Below are 19,938 nucleotides of genomic sequence, written 5' to 3'. Positions count from 1 at the left end.
ATAAAATTATCTTCATTAAAAAGTCCAAAGAGGGCTGGGCTGGGGCTCAGGGGTAGAGCGCTCACCTAGCACGAGCGAGGCCCTTGGTTCGATCCTCAGCACCACATAAAAATAAATAAATAAAATAAAGGTATTGTGTCCAACTACAACTAAAAAAATAAATTTTATGTATATAAATGAAAAGGTCAAAGGCATTTTCTTTTTAAAATAGGATCTCTTTAGTTATAACTGTGAGTTAAAAGGTAGTTAAATGGCCAGGCCAAGTGCTGCACGCCTGGAATCCCAGGGGCTCAGGAGGTTGAGACAGGAGGATCACGAGTTCAAAGCCAACCTCAGCAACCGCGGGGCGCTAAGTAGCTCAGTGAGCCCCTGTCTCTAAATAAAATACAAAATAGGGCTGGGGATGTGGCTCAGTAGTTCAGTGCCCCTGAGTTCAATCCCTGGTACCTCCCGCCCCCAGAAAAGGAAAAAATGTCTGACTTGAGTATCACAGAGAGATGATACCACAATGTCAAGACTTTTTTTTTTTTTTTTTTTAAACTCCGGAAAGATTCCTGTTCTTATTCGTTTAACAGTTAAGTGTGAAAAGCCCAAGAGAGAAAAGGATGTGGTAACATTGGAGTCTTCGGTTATCTTTTTATTGTTTGGGGGTTGCATCTCTACACTGTCCAGTTCGCCCGAAGCCTGCACGTTGGCTTTCCTACGTTTTGGAGCCGTGCGACCTTCCCACAATTGATTGCAGAATATTTTTATCATCCCCAGTAGAATCCCGGCACCTGTTAGCTGTCACTTCCCAGCCGCCCTCCCAGCCCACAGCCACGCTAATCTACTCTGTGTCTCTAGTGGGTCTGGTCTGGACATCTGATGGAAACGCAGCAACACGTGGCCTTTGCCTCTGGCTTCCTTCTTACCTCCCTGCTTCCCAGGTTCATAGAGGCCCCGGCACCAACGGGACTTCATTCCTTTTAATGGCTGAATTATGTCTCCTTGCTGGGATATACCGTATTTTTAAATTTTTTTATTTGCTGTCCTGGGGATTGAACCCAGGGGGTGTGTACCCCAGAGCTGCATCCCCAGACCTTTTTATTTTGAGACAGTCTCACTAAGTTGCCAGGGATGGCCTGGAACTTGCGATTCTCCTGCCTCAGCCTCCCCAAGTGGCTGGGGTCACAGGCGTCTGCCACTGTGCCCAGGTTAAGTTCTCTTTTCATTGCTGACTTACGAGAGCTGGTCATGTAAATGTGTTATTGAATAGATTTTATTCCTTACTCTGTGGCATCTTAGATCTTTAATATAACCTAAAAATCTGTCACCTTCCTGTACTGTTGCCTCATTCCTCCATGTGAGCATCGTGGTGTGCACAGGAGGATCACGAGTGTTCTGTATTCTCAGATACATAAAATAAATGATCCCTTCTTCAAGGAGCACAAAACAAACTAGGAGGGCAAGTGCCACCACGATAGATCTTAGTGGAAAGAGATGTTCGGATTGAGGAATCGAGGAAGAAGTCTGGAAGGATGTGGCTTTTGAAGTGACTCTGCAGGATACACAGACTTTAGATAAGAGGAGCCTGAGGGGAGACCCTGGTGAGGGTGTGGAGGGTGGACCATGAGTTCTGTGTGCAGTGGTGACTGTTTAACTTCTAGGGTTAAAAGTGTGAGGGCTCAGAAAGGGTGGCTATGCCTGGACAAACAAGGAAGGACCTGGCTGTCATTTGTGAGAGCAGAAGCAGTCTGGGCATGGCTTCCCAGTGACTGCTGGGCATTGGAGATGGGGTGGGTGGACATGCTGAGGACAATGCTTTGAGAGATGGCACGAGGGGACGGTGCAGAATGATGGCGGGGAGCAGGGTTTCTGTCTTGCCGTCTGACAGACGACAAGACCTGCCATTAAGAAACCTGTGACAGTTGTTTCATCTCATGGTTTCCAAGTCTGTTGGAACCCAGGGTCACCTCTATCTCTCTCAACACACACAACAGTCGAGGGTCACGCTTTGGTTTTGCTGGGTTAGTATCACAATCCCTTGTGTAATGACGTCTTGGTAAATGTTGGTCGGTTGGTCACTTGATTAATTTCGGGACTGTGGCTCAGTCCGTCTAAGGGCTGGAAGGTCTTACCTGGCCCAGGCCCTCACTGTGGGAGGCCAGAGAGTAGAACTGCACGCGGGAAGAGCAGGATTGGAACACAGGTGTCTTGAGTCCCCCGACCAAAATATCTGATGAGTTTAACTAAATAATTGTTGTGTGTTTGCTGGGGATGGAACCTGAGGCCTCCTGCATCCCCAGCCAAGCATTCCCCAGGCTCCTTCCAGCGCAGCCTCCAAGATGCTGATGTGCTGTGACTCCAGGTCACCTCCAGCTCAAGGGTCATCTAGGGGGCCTCCGTGGTCCCTTCACCACTCCCTGGTTAGGGATCTCCAGTGCTTTCTGAGAATTGCTGTGGACTTTTTTCTTTTCAGTCGTTAGACTGAGCAGTGCATCCGCTTGATGAACTTTGAAATGCCAATGATCACAAGAATTTTTACTAGGATGGCCCTGGAGCCCCGAGGGGGAGGGAATGTTGTTCTTCCCAGAAGCCTTTGCTCTCCGTGCCACAGTGTCATGAATGACGAGCTCCTTTTTTGGATGGATCTGACTTTGTTGCCGTGACGCTTGTTTTCCATAGCAACTTCTGTTGCCACCCAGCAGTCGGCTGATGAAATGGTGGCCAAAGCTCAGGGGTCTGCAGAGCTCCCTCCTCCCCGCCCCCTCAGCTCCAGGCCAGGGTGCTGAGACACCCTGGGCACAGTGTGGGAGGCCAGGCCACTTTGACCTGAGGTTTGAGTCACACTTGCTGATTCCTGGGGGTCCGTCATCAGGGATCCCCAGAAAGTTGCCTGGGCAGTGGAAGTTTTACCTGGGGACACCCTCTTTTCTCTCCATGGAAGGAGGAGGACAAGAAAAAAGGGGGATGTTTGGAATTAGTATTTTCTATTTTACCAAGGTAGAAGGATTATCTTTGCTTTTTTTTTTTTTTTAATACAAAAGCTACTCGGTAGGAAGTGGTGGCCAATCAGAGTCATACCGACTTTCTAAGGGTCGAAGCCTAGCCTAGGATTAGGTTGGTTTTTTATTTTTTGTATTTCATTTAGAATGGAAAGTTCCAGTTTGTTTTGGGGCCAGAACCCTTATAAGAAGCCATGCCTGGAGGTGTCCGATAGGTCAGTGTATATTTGTGAGTTTATATCTTGCTGACTAAATTGGCAGAGATTTTATTTTTCCTGGTAAATGGTCAGAGGCTGTTCCCTCCCTCCTTCCCATAACAAAATGGCATTTGTCGTGTGTGTATGAAGCCAGTGTCTGTTAAACCCGAGACACATCTGTGATGATCTGAGCAGGAGAGGTGGCAGACAGAGATTGCTTTTCTTAGGTGCCACAGGGCCTCTGATGAGTTGCCTCCATCCCAGTATGACTCTCAAATTGTGACCAAAAGGAAACAGAACTGCTCAGGCCTCAGAGACCAAGACATATTGCACAACAAAAGGGTTATTATTTGTGAAAAAATCGAGGTGCCCGCCCCCGTGGGACTCGGAGAGCTTGACGTTCATTTCACTTGAAATAATGATCACTGTTGGTGACGAAGTTTGGAAGGTACACACAGAATCGTTATCAATGAGAAAGTTCACACTTGCTTTAGTTCATAGTGAGACACTGAGTTATCATCTGGGACAAAGCCTGTTAACATAGTGGTTGTAGAAAACACCAAGGTGTCAAATCACATCAAAATCAGAACTGCAATTTGGGCGTCTGACTTTGAAAAGTGTCTGGAGAGCGGTACCTCTGCCCCCCACAGGTTAGACACTGAAACCTGGTGCTGATAACCAGACCAACGGCGTCAGATTTTCACAAGCCATTTCTAGGAATAAAATGTTTATTTCTCATTAAGCAATGTATTTTTCTTCCTTTTCACTTCAGGGGCAAATGTGAACTGTTAGCCCATATGTTTTCCTTGTTCTGAACAAAACTCAAAAAATAGACCAAAAATATAATAAAAGCATAACAGGCCAGAGAAGGCGGCTTGGCGTGGCGGTTGGTGGGCTCGGGAGTCGGGGACCTTCCATGTTTCAAATTAGCCTTTGAGGTCGTTGGTGGCGGACGCTGTTTTCCTCCTTCTCTGCTGTATTGCACCTTTTCATTTTAAACTCTACCCTAAAGACTGTGCTGAAAACCGCGTTGATGTCAAACACCCCATGCTTGGCAGAGGACTCGGGCTCAGACCATGTCCTGAGGGTGGCAGGCAGCCCGTCACGTTGCCAAAAACTTTCCACTGGGAGCAGTTTTGCAAGGGGCCGGGCGGGCAGGCGGGGGAGCCTGGGGACCCAGATGGGGGCTGTCCTGCCTGGTGACAGCATCATCTCTCTCTCTGTGCGTAGGTGAAGCTGCTCTCAGGGGAGAATCCAGAATGCAGACCCTCCCAGTGGCCTCTGCCCTCAGCAGCCACCGCACTGGCCCTCCCCCCATCAGCCCCAGCAAGAGAAAGTTCAGCATGGAGCCTGGGGACGAGGACCTCGACTGTGAAAATGACCACGTCTCCAAGATGAGTCGCATGTTCAACCCCCACATGTAAGTCCCTTCTTCCTGGGCTTGCGCACCCCAAGGCTGGGGCCAGATTTCTTGAATGACTTTGTGCCAGTGATTCAGCTGTCATTTTTTTAAGTTGTTCATAAGGTACTTTCTGTCAAAGATAAATAGCTCTGCTCTGCCAGGAAGGTGCCCAGGTGACCTTACAGCTGTGGAGAGGGGCGGCTTCCTTCCTGCATATTGGGCCTCCTGGGCTGCGTGGCCCCATTCAGAGTCTCTCAGAGCTCCAGGGCCTCTGTCTGGAAAACTGGGCTCTTCTCTCCTGCACCTACGGATTGTTTTTGAGAGAACTGATGTCAGTGACTGTCGTGTGTTGGGGGAGCAGAAGGTGGGGTTGGCAGCTGAGTGGGGTCTGGATCATGCGTGTTGACGCGTGTGCGTGAGGGATGCACCTCTGTGCTCCTGGTGTGACCTCGAGACCTTCCCGGGGAGGGGGAGCCAGGCTTCCGTGTTCGGCACCAGGGGCTGCTCGTCCCAGCTGACCTCGGCCTGCAGCAGTGGTCGGAGAACCGGCCATTGGACCGGGAGGCCTGGGTGCCAGTCCCCCATCTGCCACCAACACCTGTGCTCCACTGTCTTGACCCAGATCCCTGTAACTCCATGGGCCTTGGTTTCTTCCTCTGCAAGATGAAGGGGTTGAAGCTCAAGCGGTCCGGATCTGAGTGGCGGGACCGGGCTCCTACCTGGAACGCAGCCTGCTCTGCCTCCGTCCATCCCACCTATCCGCTCCACACTCCCCCTCTCAAAGGGAGCCGACTGCCTTCCCCATGCTTTCAGGATGTGGAGGCACCTGGCCAGCCCCTGGCAGAGTCCCAGGTGGCAGTTGTGTATCCCGTTGGGTTGGTACCATCGGAGCCTGGTGTCTTGTCAGCCGTGGTGGTGAAGTCACTCTGATTGTGCGGAGGAGAGGCTTGGTGTGGTTGTGGGTCCTGGGCTTGCCCCTCCCTCCAGCCAGCCCAAGGAATGTTTTGTCCTCCTCCAGGAGGCTGGTCTCACCAATCTGACTCCCAAGGACGCTGCTCCTTGGGCCAGGCGGTGGCTCCGAGGGCTTCCTCCTTGGAGGCAGGGCGCTTCTGCGGCTGGAGGTGGCCCGAGCTGCAGAGCTCAGGCAGCCTCGCATTCCTGGTGTTCCAATCTGCTTGGCCTGTTGTGTTCAGTCATAAGACATTGACATAGGTATTTATCCTCAAATAAATCACTGCAGTGTTAGTCAGAGGCTGAGCCTGCAGTCTGGAGCCCTGGAATTTGCTACAATCAGGAATCCAGCCGCAGCAGGGCCCTGCAGATCCACCAGCTCTGCACACTGGGGAGGCTGCTGGCCTCTGGACTGTTGGAGTCCATCCTTCCATTACTAGGAGTTGTTTCTTCTCCTCTCTTCCTAACCCCAAATCAGAGACCAGTTCCTTTTATTTTTAAAGGAAGGAAGAGTCAACTTTGTGACAACATTTTGTGATCCAACAGGCCTTGGTTTCAATCCTCATTCTGCCACCTGCCAGCTGTGAGGCCTTGACAAGTCCCTTGGTTTTTCTGAGCTGAATGTCCTTATTTGTAAAATGACAGTGATAATAGCTAGTGGACACAACTATTTTAAGCATTAGAGCTAAAATATGCAGGGAGTTGGACCCAGGGTGGCACACACTTGATGGTCGGCCTTATTTTTATGAATGATTCCATTTTTCAGATGCTAGTAATAGAGAACTTAATGTTTGAGATGTGTACACTTTAGTCTAAACACCTGGGTTTGAATCCCACCTTCTTTATCCTTCGTGGGAGTAACCAGGGGACCTTCCTCAAATGATTATTTTGAGTGCTTAGTGCAGCACTCGGCAGACGGCAAACACTCAGCTTCAGACGTTGGTATGATTAGAATGTGAAAGCACTTAGAAATGATTCTGTAACTCCTTGGCTTGATTACAGATACGGCCTGGAAGTATAGGTCTGTGATGATATTATACACAACTTTAAGAGTAAATAATAGAGATAGAATTATTAAATTCTGTGTGCAATTCATAATTGACACCATCATGCAGAATTTTAGGGAAGAAGACACAGTAGCACCCTACTCTACTAGACCCCCTGTGCTCACATCAGCTAGGTGGCTACTGTCCCCTTTTAAATTTTTTTAATTTTTATCTAGTTTTTGGTACTGGAGATTGAACCCAGAGGTCCTTAACCACTGAGCCACATCCCTAGGCCTTTTGACTTTTTATTTAGGGACAGAGTCTCATTAAGTTGCACGGGGGTCTTGCTAAGTTGCTGAAGCTGGCCTTGAACTTGTGATCCTCCAGTCTAGCCTCCATTAAAGTGTGCACAGGAGTGTCCTGGCAGTAAATGTATCATCTTAACCTTTTTTTCTGGGGGTGGGGGCAGTACTGGAGATTGAACCCAAGGCTGCTCTGCCACTGAGTCAGGGTGTCACTAAGTTACCCAGGCTGGCTTTGAACTTGAGGTCCTCCAGGATCATTAGGGTTACAGCTGTGAGCCTCTGTGCCCTTCATCTTAACCATTTTTAAGTGTGCAGTTTGGGAGACTTTTGAATTGTAAGTTGGAAAACTGGTGTGCAGTCAGTTCATTCTGGGTGTCCCTCAATTTCAACGACACACCAGGGTTTCTGCATGTGTTCTCTAAGAGCTTAATGACAGATTTCACAGGTGAAATGAAAAGATGTGGCACCTCTGACTAATACGGTGTAGGGTACTTGGTAAGTACTGTCATGTGATGTGATGAAACGTGCACCCCTTGACCTCTAGCCTGCTCCCTTTTTATTTCATGTGTTTTAGAAGTTTTCTGCAGTCAGCTGCAATCCACACCTACTTGGAAATGACCCATGTGTGTTTGTCTCTTTAAGATTATGAAATGATTTTCTATGCTTGATCTTCCTAGAATCTGTTAATGACGTCTTGTGAAAATGCGTTTTGTTTATTTCTTCACTAAAGAAGTGGCCATGGTTCTGAGAAAGGGGGTGTTGAAAAGCCGTTTGGGCAGCTAGCAGTGAGGGGCTCCGGCGCATGCTCGGCGGCGTTTCCTTTGGAAGCATCCTGTGGGGCTGCTTTCCCGTGGGGCGCTGGCGTGGCCCTGAGCCAGGCTAGGAGGCGGCCGAGTGTGACAGAACCTCATGTACTGTGACTGGGGGCGGGAGGGGGGTTGCTTAGTGATTCTCCAGCACCTGGGAAATGAGAATTGCTGGGTTCTTCCTTCCATTGGTGACCAGGGTCGTTTGAGCTCATAATTAATTGTTTTGTTAATATGGTGAAGTGTGTGTGTGTGTGTGTGTGTGTGTGTGTGTGTACATACATATATATATTTTTAAGTATTAGGAACACGAATGGACGTTGAAAAATATTTTATCTGACGTTTGGAAACAAAATGAATTTGAGGGTGGGGTGGGCCTACTCTCATAGAAATGTCACTAAGTGATTTTTTACGGCTGTGCTCTTCCTGGTAAGCAGGAGAGCTCCCTTTTCTCCTGTCTTCCTGTTTGTGATTCATGTGGCCTTAAGGACCCTGTTTTGTATAAAGGTTGTCACTCTCCCTGATCCCCTTCCCCGGCTCCTGTTTCACAGCTGTTGTTTTAATTGAGCACCTTTCCTATTCTGTGGCAAATCGGATGTTCTAGAGTCACCTTCTAACCTTCCTGCTTGACCTTGGAATAAGCCATCGCTGCAGGGGACCCTGGTTCCTTTTGGTGGGAAACAGTACTTAAAAGCCCAGGTCTGGGGCATGTTGGTACACAACTGTAATCCCAGCAACTTGGGAGGCTGAGGCCAGAGGATGGCAAGTCTGAGGCCGACCTCATCCTGTCTTTAAAAAAAAAAAAAAAGAAGAAGAAGAAGAAAGTCAAAGGGATGTAACTCAGTGGTAAAGTGCCTGAGTTAAATCCCTAGTAATACACACACACACACACACACACACACACACACACACTCACACTCACATACCCACACCCCAACACAACCCCAATAAGAAGAAAATGGATTACAGGATGGGTGGGTGTTCCTGTTGCGTTGAGTTACCATGGTGCTGCTGCTTCTAGAGCTGGGCATCTGATAAGATGGACGCTGGCCACGAGTGGCAGTTTAAATTTAAAATTAAACCTTATGGGGCTGGGGAAGTGGCTCAGTGGTATTGAGCTCACCTAGCATATACAAGGCCTTGGGTTCTATCCCCAGTGCCGTAAAATAAATCAGTTACATTAAATAAAATTAAAATTCAGCTCTTCAGGTGCACTGGGCACATTTCAAGCTCATAGCCACAATGGGCTGGTGGTGACCGTACTGGACAGCACCGACACAACTTCACTGCCACTGGGGAAGCCCTGCTGAACTGAGCTTCTCTTAGACCCTTTTCTTGGAAAGAACTGGGAAGTCACGAGTTCTCCCCAGGACTCCTACCCTAGGCCTCTCCTGCCCCGGTCCACATGCACATCTTGCTTCTTCACTAGTGAGACCCACGTTCCCAACCAACATACTTGCGTGTGGCTTTCTCCTGCGGTGAGCATGGAGTCCATTCAGGGTCACTGTGCCTCCTCCACTTGGAAAATCTAAACGGAAATAAGTTCAGGATTCGCTTGCAGCAGTTTTTTCCCCTCATGCCAAAGGTGTCCCCCTCAGTGCTCACCACCCCCGCCCGGTCAGGGTCGCGGTATTTGCAGCATCCATTCTCCTTTGGGACGTCCACTTATTACATAGAGGTTTGGATCCCCACCCCCATCTTCACTGCTCTATATTTTTTGAACCTGTAAAACAGTGACACACTTCTACAAGAGAGGATTTTATTAGGTAGGTTCTCAGTCAAGTGTTACCCCTTGCTGGTCACTTGCCCTCCTTTTGCGTACCCCCCCCCAAGCCACCATCACCCTCCTGAGTTTCTTTTGGTAAATGGAGCAGAGACACGGATGTTCTCTCGCCCCCTTGCCTGTCTGGGACGCCAGACGGCCGCTGTCCAGACCCCTCTGGACTCTGTTGTTTCTTGTGCTCGCAGCGCATCCCTGACACCTCCGCCTCAGCTGTCATCCTTGGTCACACCTGCAGCCCCCTCCATTGACTGTGCCTGCCACAGTTTATCCCCCCAAGTCCCCTGTGCTGGGCGTTAGGTAGCTCCTAGTATTTCGAGTACTGACAGTCCTGCAGCATCTCTGATGTCTTGAGGGCAGGCGGTGGATGTGGCGCTCAGTTCGTGTTGGGCTTGAGACTTCCGGGCTGGGGTCCTGGGGAGGGCATGGTGCAGAAGCGCACCTTCCGCAGATGACCTTCAGAAGTGGAGTGGCTTGTTCCTGCGAGGTTTGTGGGGGGCTGTATGGGCAGTCGCAGTGCTCAGCGGGTCACCTGTGAGGGGCACACTTGGTGAGTGCTTGCGTGAACTGGCCCCATGCTAGGACACCTGAACATGCATCGTCTGGCTTCACCTTCACAGGAGATGTGACCCTTCAGGACAGGCCGGTATCTGTCCTCTGTCCCCCAACCTTGCCCGCTGGCCTGTCCACCTGTTGTGTATCAGCTGTTTTCAGGAGCAGATGCTGAGGCTGCGAGAGGATGATACCTCAGAAGTGTTGGGGCTGTGCAGGATCCCCAAACCGGTGACCACTCAGTGATGCCTCAGCTGTGTCCTCCCCAGGAGGCTGCAGCTTTAGCTGGTAGAGGTTGTGCAGAAGGGCTTGGTGTTGCTGGCAGCTGGTGAGGCCTCCTTTTGGTCAGTGGTCTGTACTTGCAAAGTCATTGCCCATGGGCTCCCCAGGGTCACAGCCATGGTCACTAGCCTTGCGCTTTTACCCGTGTCTGCCCCAGGCTGCCTGGATCCTCGAGGAAGGAGGCAGGCTGGGTGGAGGACAGCCTCCCTGCTAGAGGTGCTGCTCTGAAACACTGCCCCTCGTCCTTGCTGGTGGCCATTCCTGTGAAGTCCTTTCACGACACTGACCAGCCAAGTCTGGTGTACTCGCTGGTGGTCTTCTGGTCTGGGGTCTCCTGTGTCTGTTTTCTTTCCTCCCTCCTTTCCTTTCTTCCACCGACTGCCCCCGGGTAGTGGCCCCCGCTTCGCCCGAGTGATTCTTCTCTCATTAGGTGAAGAGAGCGGGGAGCAGAGGAACTCAAGCAGCAGTTCTTCGAGTTTGCCACAGAGGCTAGAGGAAGCCTTTGAAATCATGTACTGAGCATAAAATGGAAACTTGGTTAGAAAAAAGATCCCTGGCTAAAGTGGGGTTTGAGGTTTTGTGTAGATTTTGTTTATTTTTTGCACGGGGCTGATTACGTACACAGACCCTCACGTGTTCTGGGTGGCTGCAGTTTGGGGTCTTTGTGCCCATGTGCGGGTGGCATTTCTATAGTCCCGCGGGTGGCCCCTGCCTCTTCTCCTCTCTGTGTCCCTTAGTTTGGCTGCATTTGTGTGTGCACCACCAAGCTCCAAGAGGGTGAAGGAAATTGTTCCTCATGTCACTAAACTGAGCCCAGAGGAAACTGAAAAGCTGAGGTGATTTCAGTACGTTGGCCTGGTGAGCCGCTGGGATCCACGTGGGAAGCCGTCGTAGGCCTTCACGGACGGGCGTGTGGCTGCGCCGTGCGAGCCTCAGAGAAGGTGGACACCCTGTCCCTGGGCTCGCTGAGGGGTCTTGAGCCTCAGCATCCAGAGACCGCGGGAGCCCTGTGGGAAGGGTTTGTTTTGCGGTGCTGGGGATGGAACCCAGGCCCTCCTGCGTGCCAGCGCCCTGGAGTCGCCACTGTATGCCCACGGCGTCCCGTGCTTGCTGGGCGTAACCTCATTCTGTCCTCCCAGTCCTGTGATTTGGCTGGCATTATTGTCCCCTCTGTACAGATGGTGACACTGAGGCCCTGTGACGTGCTCCTCCAGCCAGCTGGTGGACAACAGTAGGTCAAGTTTCATACCCTGCCGTGTGACCCGGGCCAGCGCGCTGTGCTCAGCAGTTGTGCGGCGGTGATCCTGACAGCACACACAGCCAGCTGCCCCGAGTCATTTGGTGTAGAACCTCGATGCCGTGTGGTCTCAGATGGTCACCAGTTTAAGTGCTGTCAGGACACAAGGGCTGACACTGGTGGACAGAGGCTGCGTGGGGTGTGGAGGGGAAGGTGGCCTGGCGGTCCCGGGCGATTCAGAGCCCTCCCAATCCTCTCTGCCACGGGATGGTTCCCCTAGGGACTGAGAAGGAGGAGTCGCTGCCCAGTGTCCCCCAAAGAGAGGGAAATGGTGTCTTTGCACAGGTAAGAACCCCCTAAGAACAAACAAAGACTGTCTGTTTTGTGCTGATGGGGAGGGAACCCAGCGCCTCGTCCCTGCCAGGCAAGCGCTCTGCCCCAGAGCCACATCCAGCTCCAGACAGGAGTTTTCTGTCTGCCCAGCGAAGGGCATTTTAAATCTTCTTAATTTCTTGTTTAAAATTTCTGACCCAATTTTTAGTTGCACAAGTCCATAGTAACTTTAGCTTAAAACGTTCAAAAAGAAACTTTTAATTAAAAGTTTGTTTTAAGCATATGAAGACACACCACCCCCCACCTTCTCCAGGTTTCATAAACTGGACTGTTGAATAGAATCCTTGAAACTTAAGTGTCCCCCCTCAGCCACACCCTCCTTGGCACTGTCCGGCCTGGGAAGGGCTCGCCTGGCGCTCTGTTGTTCTGGGCTCCGTGCACAGTCTTATTGGTATTCCCTAAAGTGTCCTGTGAATTTAAGAGGACTTTTCACAGCCTTATTTTTAGTTGCTTTAAATAACTCAGAAACTGAGATATTCTTAAATTAGGATTTCTTTCTTTCTTTCAGCCCCTCCCCCAGTGCATGTCAGTCATGTGTGTTTACTTACAAAAGTGAGTTGGGGGACAGAGGTCTTTAGTCAGTGTGTGCGCCCCCCCCCCACAGCAGGAAGGCCCTCGGGACCTGTGGTGTGAGGTTCCTGTCCCTGGCTGATCCCGCTTTGCGTCCCAGTCTTGGGAGCGCTCTGCTTAGGGAGTGTGGTACCTTTAAGTAAAGGTCGCAGGCCTGACCTGTGTGTGGGGGTTTCTCCTTTGTCAGGCTGCAGGCATTTTCTCATTTTCACAGTTGAGCTGAAGACAAAGCCCTCCTTATCCTGGTGGGAGCTGCCCGGAGCTGACATCAGCCTTTCCCAGCAGCTTCCCCTCTGCCTTAAGAGTCTTCGCCCCCGAGCTGCTCGGGCAGATCACCATCTTGCTCCTGCCCTTTTTCTGGCCAAACAACACATCAAAGGAAGAAGTGCCAGGGGTGCCAGGGGTCAGGGACAGAACAAAAGCCGTCATCCGCTGTCTGTCGTGGGCTGTGTGAGGACATAGCATTTAGTGGTCGTGGCTCTGATCTGGGTCATGAAGGTTGTAGAAGTGGGGCTAGAACCTTGAAAAAACAGGGCTGCGAAGGAGCGTTCCTGGTGTGGGGGGACATGTCCGTTAGTGGGTGTGAAGTCCCCTCTATGGCGCACACTGGACCTGGGAAAAGGAGTATATTTACATGGAAGGGTTAGGTCAAGGCGTTCACCCAGAATTTGAGGAGACAGAGCAACACTGGGTTTTGCTGTTCCTCCCTCAGCCCCCGTTGGCTTTCCTGAGCCCCCGGTGCTGTTTGCACAAGGACGCCACTGTCCTGGGGACACAGGCGGCAGCTCTTGGGCACACAGAGGACTGATCTTCACGTCGGCCTGTGACATCATGGACACACATGTTCTCACTGCACTACAAAGCCCCTCTGTCCTGAAGGGTGTAAACTGCTGTCTCCTGAGACCTTAAAAGATTAGAGAATTCACCAGAGACTGCGGGGGAACCTGCCAGGTGTGGGTGCCCCGGGCTCCTTTCTTCTAGGACCTCCCTCGGAAAGCCATCGCGTGCTGAGCCGTGTGTGGCTGGAGCACGGCGAGCGCAGCTTCTGGGCCTGTTCCCTGGCTGAGGTCGCACCCAGGGTAGGTGGCAGAGCTGGACTCTTTCTGGACTCTTTCTGGTTTGCTGTGTTTTGGGGTTCACACACAGGCACGCGTGCACACAGTGCATTTTGAAATTTCTCCACTGATTGTCTCCAAAGCACAATTAGAGAAGTGGATGTGGCAGTAAGGTGCTGGGGCTAGCAGTAGCCAGAAACCACGCCAAACAAGGGTCCAGATTCTGTTTCCAAGTCACCCCAGCAGAGGCAACACGCACTGGACTCCCTGCCTTTCTCTGCCCCTCCTTAGAGGACCTCCGGCCTGCCCTTCCGTAAAGAGACCTGAGAAAGGCACCTGAGGGATCCACCCAGAAATCAACCCAGAGGACCAGGGAGGGCGGGATGTGGCTCTGTGACAGAGCCCGAGGCCCAGGGTTCCTTCCCCAGCACCAAAAGAGAAAAACCAGCTGCAGAAACTGGGTCAAAGTCAAGTAGAAGGATCAGACACACTCTTGTCAGGTCTCGCTAGAAGTCTCAGACTGAACCCTCGTTGCTCCCCAAAATTGGCTCGTCCAGGACTGGGCTGTGGAGTTTTCTAGGTCCTATGTGCAGAAATGTCATTCAGCTGGTTTCTCCAACGTGACTGGCCACAGACTCTGTAACGGACAGAGTCGTGTCCTTGCAACAGCCTGTTAAGCCCTGGCCGCAGCATGATGTCTCTGAAGACGAGGCTTCGGGTGGTGATGGGGTTCCATGAGGTCCTGGGAGCAGCACCCTTAGAGGAAGAGATGCCAGAGAACATGCACGCTGTCTTCCTGCCGAGTGAGGACACGGTGAGAAGGGGCCATCTGAAAGCCAGGCGGTGGCCCTCGCCAGACACTGGCCATGCTGGCTCCCCGAGCTTAGACCCCAGCTTTCGGGACTATGAGAAAACAAACAGCTGTTCCCTAGGCCTCCGGGCTGTGGTGTCTGCTCTGGCAGCCGAGCCTGGGAGGATGCAAGCCTTCATCCCTTTCTTGTGAGACCTGTTATGAACACCCCATGGAGCCACAGACACACACACATTTCTATTTGGTTTCAAAATCCTCTCACCATAAATTTTCAGACTCACAAAACTCTGGTGCCTTAAAGCTCGACTGTTAAAATGAAACAGTGGCATAATTTCTTTTCTTTTTTTTTTTTAAAGAGAGAGTGAGAGAGGAGAGAGAGAGAGAGAGAGAGAGAGAGAGAGAGAAAGAGAGAGAGAATTTTTAATATTTATTTTTTTTTAGTTCTCGGCAGACACAACATCTTTGTTGGTATGTGGTGCTGAGGATCGAACCCGGGCCGCACGCATGCCAGGCAAGCACGCTACCGCTTGAGCCACATCCCCAGCCCTGGCATAATTTCTTGATTTGGGACTGTCGAGTGTCACCTTTAATACTGGGGCTTTTCGTAAAATCCACTGAGGCCAGACAAATTGAGGAAATGAGAGCCCCTGCTTCCATCGTCCCCAAGTCTGATTACCTTCCATCCCGACTCCTGTCTGTGGCTGTTTCTGGAGAGTGGATTACTTCTTCCATATCCCCCCATTCCCTGGATCGGTGCCGTTACCCACACCAACAATGGTGATGGAACTTCTCCCTGCGTTTGCAGTTGTTATGGTTTAGATAAAGTGTTCCCTAGAAGCTCACGTGTGAGACACTGCAAGCAAGTCCAGAGGTGACATGATTGGGTTAATAAGTGACTGTAGGCAGGCAGGGAGTGGCTGGAGGAGGGGGATCTTTGGGGTATTATGCATTTGGGGTTTGTATTTTGTCCTGGTGAGGGGACTCTCGGATCTTTCTGGTTCCTGGTGTCATGTCCTAAGCAGCTTTTCTGCACCACATTCTTCTGCCTTGGTGCCCTCTTACCTGGGCCTTGAGGAGTGGAGTTGGCCATTCGTGGACTGAGACCTCTGAAACCGATAGTCTCTCCATTTTTGCTTCATTTGGTTCCTCTTCTAGTTCTGTGGCCACTTCTCATAGATTCATTGTCCTAGTCTGTTTTCTGTTGCTGTAACAAAATTACTGAGAGTGGGTAATTTATAACCAAAAGTTTATGTAACTCATGGTTCTGGAGACTGGAAGTCCAAGATTGGTGCTGCTTCTGGCAAGGGCTTTATGCTGCATCACAAAATGGGGAAAAGCAGAAGGGAGAGAGGACGTGTGCCTAAGAGGGGACGAAGGGGACCTGATTTCTGTCATGACAGTAAAGCTGTTCCCAGTCAGAACTAAGCCAGTCTCTGGAGAGGACCCTTAATCCCTCCCAACCCAGCTATATAGACAGTCAGATTTCAACATGAGTTTTTGTGGGGACAAACCACATGGAAGCCATGTTACATGGGTGTGACATGTCATTGTTACATTCCCCAGGGCTCCATCCTTCTTGCTGTACAGACCCTTATGATGGTGTCACCTACAAACTCATGCTAGAATCACCACTGTACATTGAGGATTGCCAGGTCTTACCCAGGTCCTGACCATCACACCACAGACCTGTCCACCTTGTAGATGTCGTCTGTGTACCTCAGGTTCAGTACTGCTTTGTCCGAGTTGACCTGAGGACCTCCTGTGTCTTCTTTACCTGCCCTGGGCCTCTGTCCCTCGTTTTCATGGTCGGCACAGCTCTCCTGTTTTCCTTGGGGGCCTCCTCCCTCTGCCCCGTACCCAGAGCTAACCCACTGTCACGCCCTGTCACTGGGCTGCTAATCCTTTTCTGCATAGGCACCAGCCTGGGTGACAGTTTGGACCCATTCCTATGCAGCACCCTCCTTTCTGGCACTTCAGCTTCGGGAGAAAGTTCCTGAAGTGTTGTTCTCTGCTTGGAATCCTTCCACGGCTCCCAGGGAGCTGCAGGAGAATGCTGAGCAGACACCTCCTCTGCGGAGGCCCAGCCGAGGGACCTGCCCCTCCCCCTCCTACTGTCCCCCCCTTCCTCCCTCCTCTTGGCAAATGGCAGTTCTTCATGTCTTCGTAGAAAACAGTGGCGCTTTGCTCTAATCCTGCGCCCCCGTCCCGTTCCCCACAGCTCCCCTGGGCCAGGGCTGGGCCCTGCTCTAGCCGGGGCCCTCCGCCTGGCGCCGTTTCAAGCTCCTCCAAAGTGCTGCATAGACAACCGCCAGTGGGGAGGTGCTCCATGGGGAGGTGCTCGGAGAGGGTTCTAGCCTTTTCATTGCTGTGACCAGAACACCTGAGGAGCAGTTTCAAGGAGGAAAAATGCTCTGGGGCTCATGGTGTCAGGGGTCTGAGTCCAGAGATGGCCTCCTCCCTTGCTCTGGGCCCTGGTGAGGCAGAGCATCACTGGGAGGGCCCAGTGGAGGAGGTGCCGGAGGCTGCAGTACCTTGCTGCTGGTGCCTCCCCTGAGCACCTGGAGGGTATCGCTGAGCGTGTCGGCGGGCTGTGACTTGTGACCACACATTAAAACCCAAGTCTCTGTTCTTCTGTGGCCTTTGGTGATCTGGTCCAAACTCCCCCCAGCCCTGTTTCTCAGTAGGCGGCCTCCTGGACTGTCCTGGAAGCCTCCTGAGCCAGGGTTCAGTTTTAAAGTAACTGATGGAAGTCGCTGCCGTCCCTGGTCATCAGGCAGGCTCTGGAGGTGGCCTCGTGTTGAGCAACCCTCGTGTACCTTGGTCAGCCAGTCCCGTGGCCCAGCCTCCCTTGGACCTGCAGCCCAAGGCTGATTCAGAACCAGCGTTTTCGTGGCTGGTGGTGGCTTGGTGGTGTGGTGCGACTCTCCATGGCTCAGCCCCCGCCCCCATCCTGAGGCAGCTCTCAGAAGCCTCCAGGGTTTCCAGCAAAGTGACTGAGTGTGTCCCATGTGGCCTGTACTTGAAGTTGAGTTGGATCCGGTGGTGATCCGCCCTGCTGTCCTTTCCCCGCCACTCCCCACACAGACACTTTATTTGGGCAGCACCTCACACCTACAGAAATATGGAAGGTCTGCGGACAGTGACTGCTAGCACTGTCCAGTTCATCTGTTGGTCCAGTCTGCTGCGCTGACCTCCTCCTCTTATACTTGGAGGAGCAGCGATGTGACGCAGGGTGAAATACCTCTTCATATCCATAATGTCCTTTATAGATCTTATTTTTTTGAGACAGGTCCTTGCTGTGTCCTGGCCTCAAGAGACCCTCCTGCCTCAGCCTCTTGAGGAAGCCAGGACAAGGTGCACACTGAAGGCCCCAGCCGGCAGTTTGTTCAGGCTTTTCTCCTGCATTTTCTCATTCTACCTCATGCTAGTTCTTTCTAGTTTGGGATCGAGTGCATTTACTTTTGCTCTCAGTGACCTTTTGTCTAGAATGGTTACCCTACTGTGGGGTGCAGTGGGCTGGTGGGTTTGGGTGGTAAGGGCAGGTGGTGGTGGTGTGCCTAGACACGGCCCCTGGGGGTTAGCACCTTGTGAAGTGTCCTGTTCAGGCACCAGCCAGATGGAGGGCAGGAGGCCTGCGGGTCCATGGTGCTCTGTCCTGAGAAGTCCCCGACTCCTGCACATCCTGGCCCAGCAGTGCAGCTCTGCCGAGTGTCGGCCATTTCCCGTAGAGGTTGTGGGGCAGACAGAGGACAGTGCCACAGGTCCCCTGGCTTAGGGGGAGAACAAAGTTCAAGACTCAAGAGCGTGGCACTGACTGAACATTGCTTCCCCAGCACGGTCAGGTTGGAATTATTAAGTTGAACCTTGTGGGTCAGGACCCTTGTATATGTGATGGAAAAAGGTGGTGGGACAGGGGAGAGCAGAAAGAGGGGACAGGTGTATGCCACTGTACCTGCTTGACATAGTCTTTATTTTTTAAATTTTTTTTGTAGTTGTAGATAGACAGTGTGCCTTTATTTTGTTTATTTTTTTTGTGGGGTTAAGGATCAAATCCAGTGCCTCACACATACTAGGCAAGCACTCTGCCACTGAGCTACAGCCCCAGCCCTTGACATGGTCTTTTGATCCACACATTTAATTTTGATGAAGTCCAATTGGTCTATATTTTCTCATGCTGCATGTGCTTTTGAGTTTTATCCAATAAATCATTGCCAAATCCAAAGTAATGAAGCATTTCCCCAAGTTTTCTTTTATATATATATATATATATATATATATATATATATATATAAAAGTTGCTGATAAACCTTTATTTTATGCTGAGAATCGAGCACCAAGGACTCACACATGCCTGGCAGCATCTACCATTGAGCTATTGAGCTATAACCCCCTCCAGGCAAGTGTGCTACCGCTAAGTCCCAGCCCCAGCCCTCTCCAAGTTTTCTTCTACCAGTTTTATAGTTCTAGCTTTTACAGTTATGTCTTTAATGATTTTAGCTCTTACATGCAGGTCTTTGATCCATTTTAAGTTAATTCTTACATATAAGGTCAGGGTCCAGATTAATTTTTTTTTCATGTGGATATCTGGTTTTCTAATACCATTTGTTGAAAGGACTGTTCTTTCCCCATTGAAAGGTTTTAGCACCATTCTTGAAAATCATTTGACCATATTTGTAAGAGTTTATTTCTAGATTCTCTATTCTATTCTATTGACCTATATGGTGTTCCATGTTATTTTAACTACTGTAGCTTTGTGTTGGGTTTTTAAATCAGGAAGAAAATTCCAATTGTGTTCTTCTATGTCTTCAAGATTATTTTGCCTATTCAGGGCCCCTTAAAGTTCCACATGAATTTTAGGATGGATTTTTCTATTTCTTCAAACTGTTTTTGGAATTTGATAGGATAGTATTAAATCTGTAAATCCTTTTAATTTGTACTGACATCTTAATAACATTGTCTTATGATCCATGAACATGGAGTGTCTTTCTATTTGTTTTTAATTTCATTCAGTAATATTTTATAGTTGTTGGTTTACAAGTCTTTTGTTTCTTAATTAAATTTACCCCTAAATATTTTATTCTTTGTGATGTTATTGTAAATGGAATTGTTTTCTTATTTTTCTTTCCTTATTGTTCATCATAATTGTATGGAAATGCAAGTAAATTTTTTCCTTGGTTTTGAATTCCTTTATTAGTTCTAACATGATTTGTGAATATTTGGATATTTAGGGTTTTTGTGTTTGTTTTTGTTTTTTTTTTTTGTTTTTTTTTTTGGTACTGGGGATTGAACTCACGGGCACTTGACCACTAAGGTATATCCCAAGCCCATTTTTCTATTTTATTTAGAGGCAGGGTCTCACTGAGTTGCTTAGCACTTCACTGTTGCTAAGGCTGGCTTTGAACTCACGATCCTCCTGTCTCAGCCTTCTGAGCTGCTGGGATTACAGGTGTGTACCACTGCACCCAGCATATTCTGGGTTTTATACATTCAAGGGCATGTTGTTTGTAAATAAAGATGACTTCACTTCTTCTTTCAAGTTAGGTGTTTTGCATTTCTTCGTACTTATTTGCTCCGTTTAGGACTTCTAGTACTAAATAGAAATGGCAAACGCAGCCATCCTTCTTTTG

The 19,938-nt window shown here is 50.1% G+C and overlaps 1 protein-coding gene and 1 pseudogene across 2 annotated transcripts in view; both read left to right on the top strand.

Annotated features, from left to right (window-relative positions):
* Positions 1-4,605, top strand: part of LOC144364692 (transcription cofactor vestigial-like protein 4) — a 47,745-nt gene extending 43,140 nt beyond the window's left edge. The window contains exon 4 of the mRNA XM_078036379.1: positions 4,412-4,605. Within this exon, the coding sequence (XP_077892505.1) occupies positions 4,412-4,605 (194 nt within the window). The remainder of the gene's footprint in view (positions 1-4,411) is intronic.
* The window catches only part of LOC144373281 (transport and Golgi organization protein 1 homolog), a 112,084-nt pseudogene continuing 96,609 nt past the window's right edge, over positions 4,464-19,938 (top strand). The window contains exon 1 of the transcript XR_013433005.1: positions 4,464-4,601. The product of XR_013433005.1 is annotated as a transport and Golgi organization protein 1 homolog (transcript). The remainder of the gene's footprint in view (positions 4,602-19,938) is intronic.

This window comes from Ictidomys tridecemlineatus, unplaced genomic scaffold, assembly GCF_052094955.1.
Source record: "Ictidomys tridecemlineatus isolate mIctTri1 unplaced genomic scaffold, mIctTri1.hap1 Scaffold_348, whole genome shotgun sequence".
In the NCBI taxonomy this organism is placed as follows: Eukaryota; Metazoa; Chordata; class Mammalia; order Rodentia; family Sciuridae; genus Ictidomys; species Ictidomys tridecemlineatus.
This window is presented reverse-complemented; position numbering and strand designations above follow the sequence as displayed.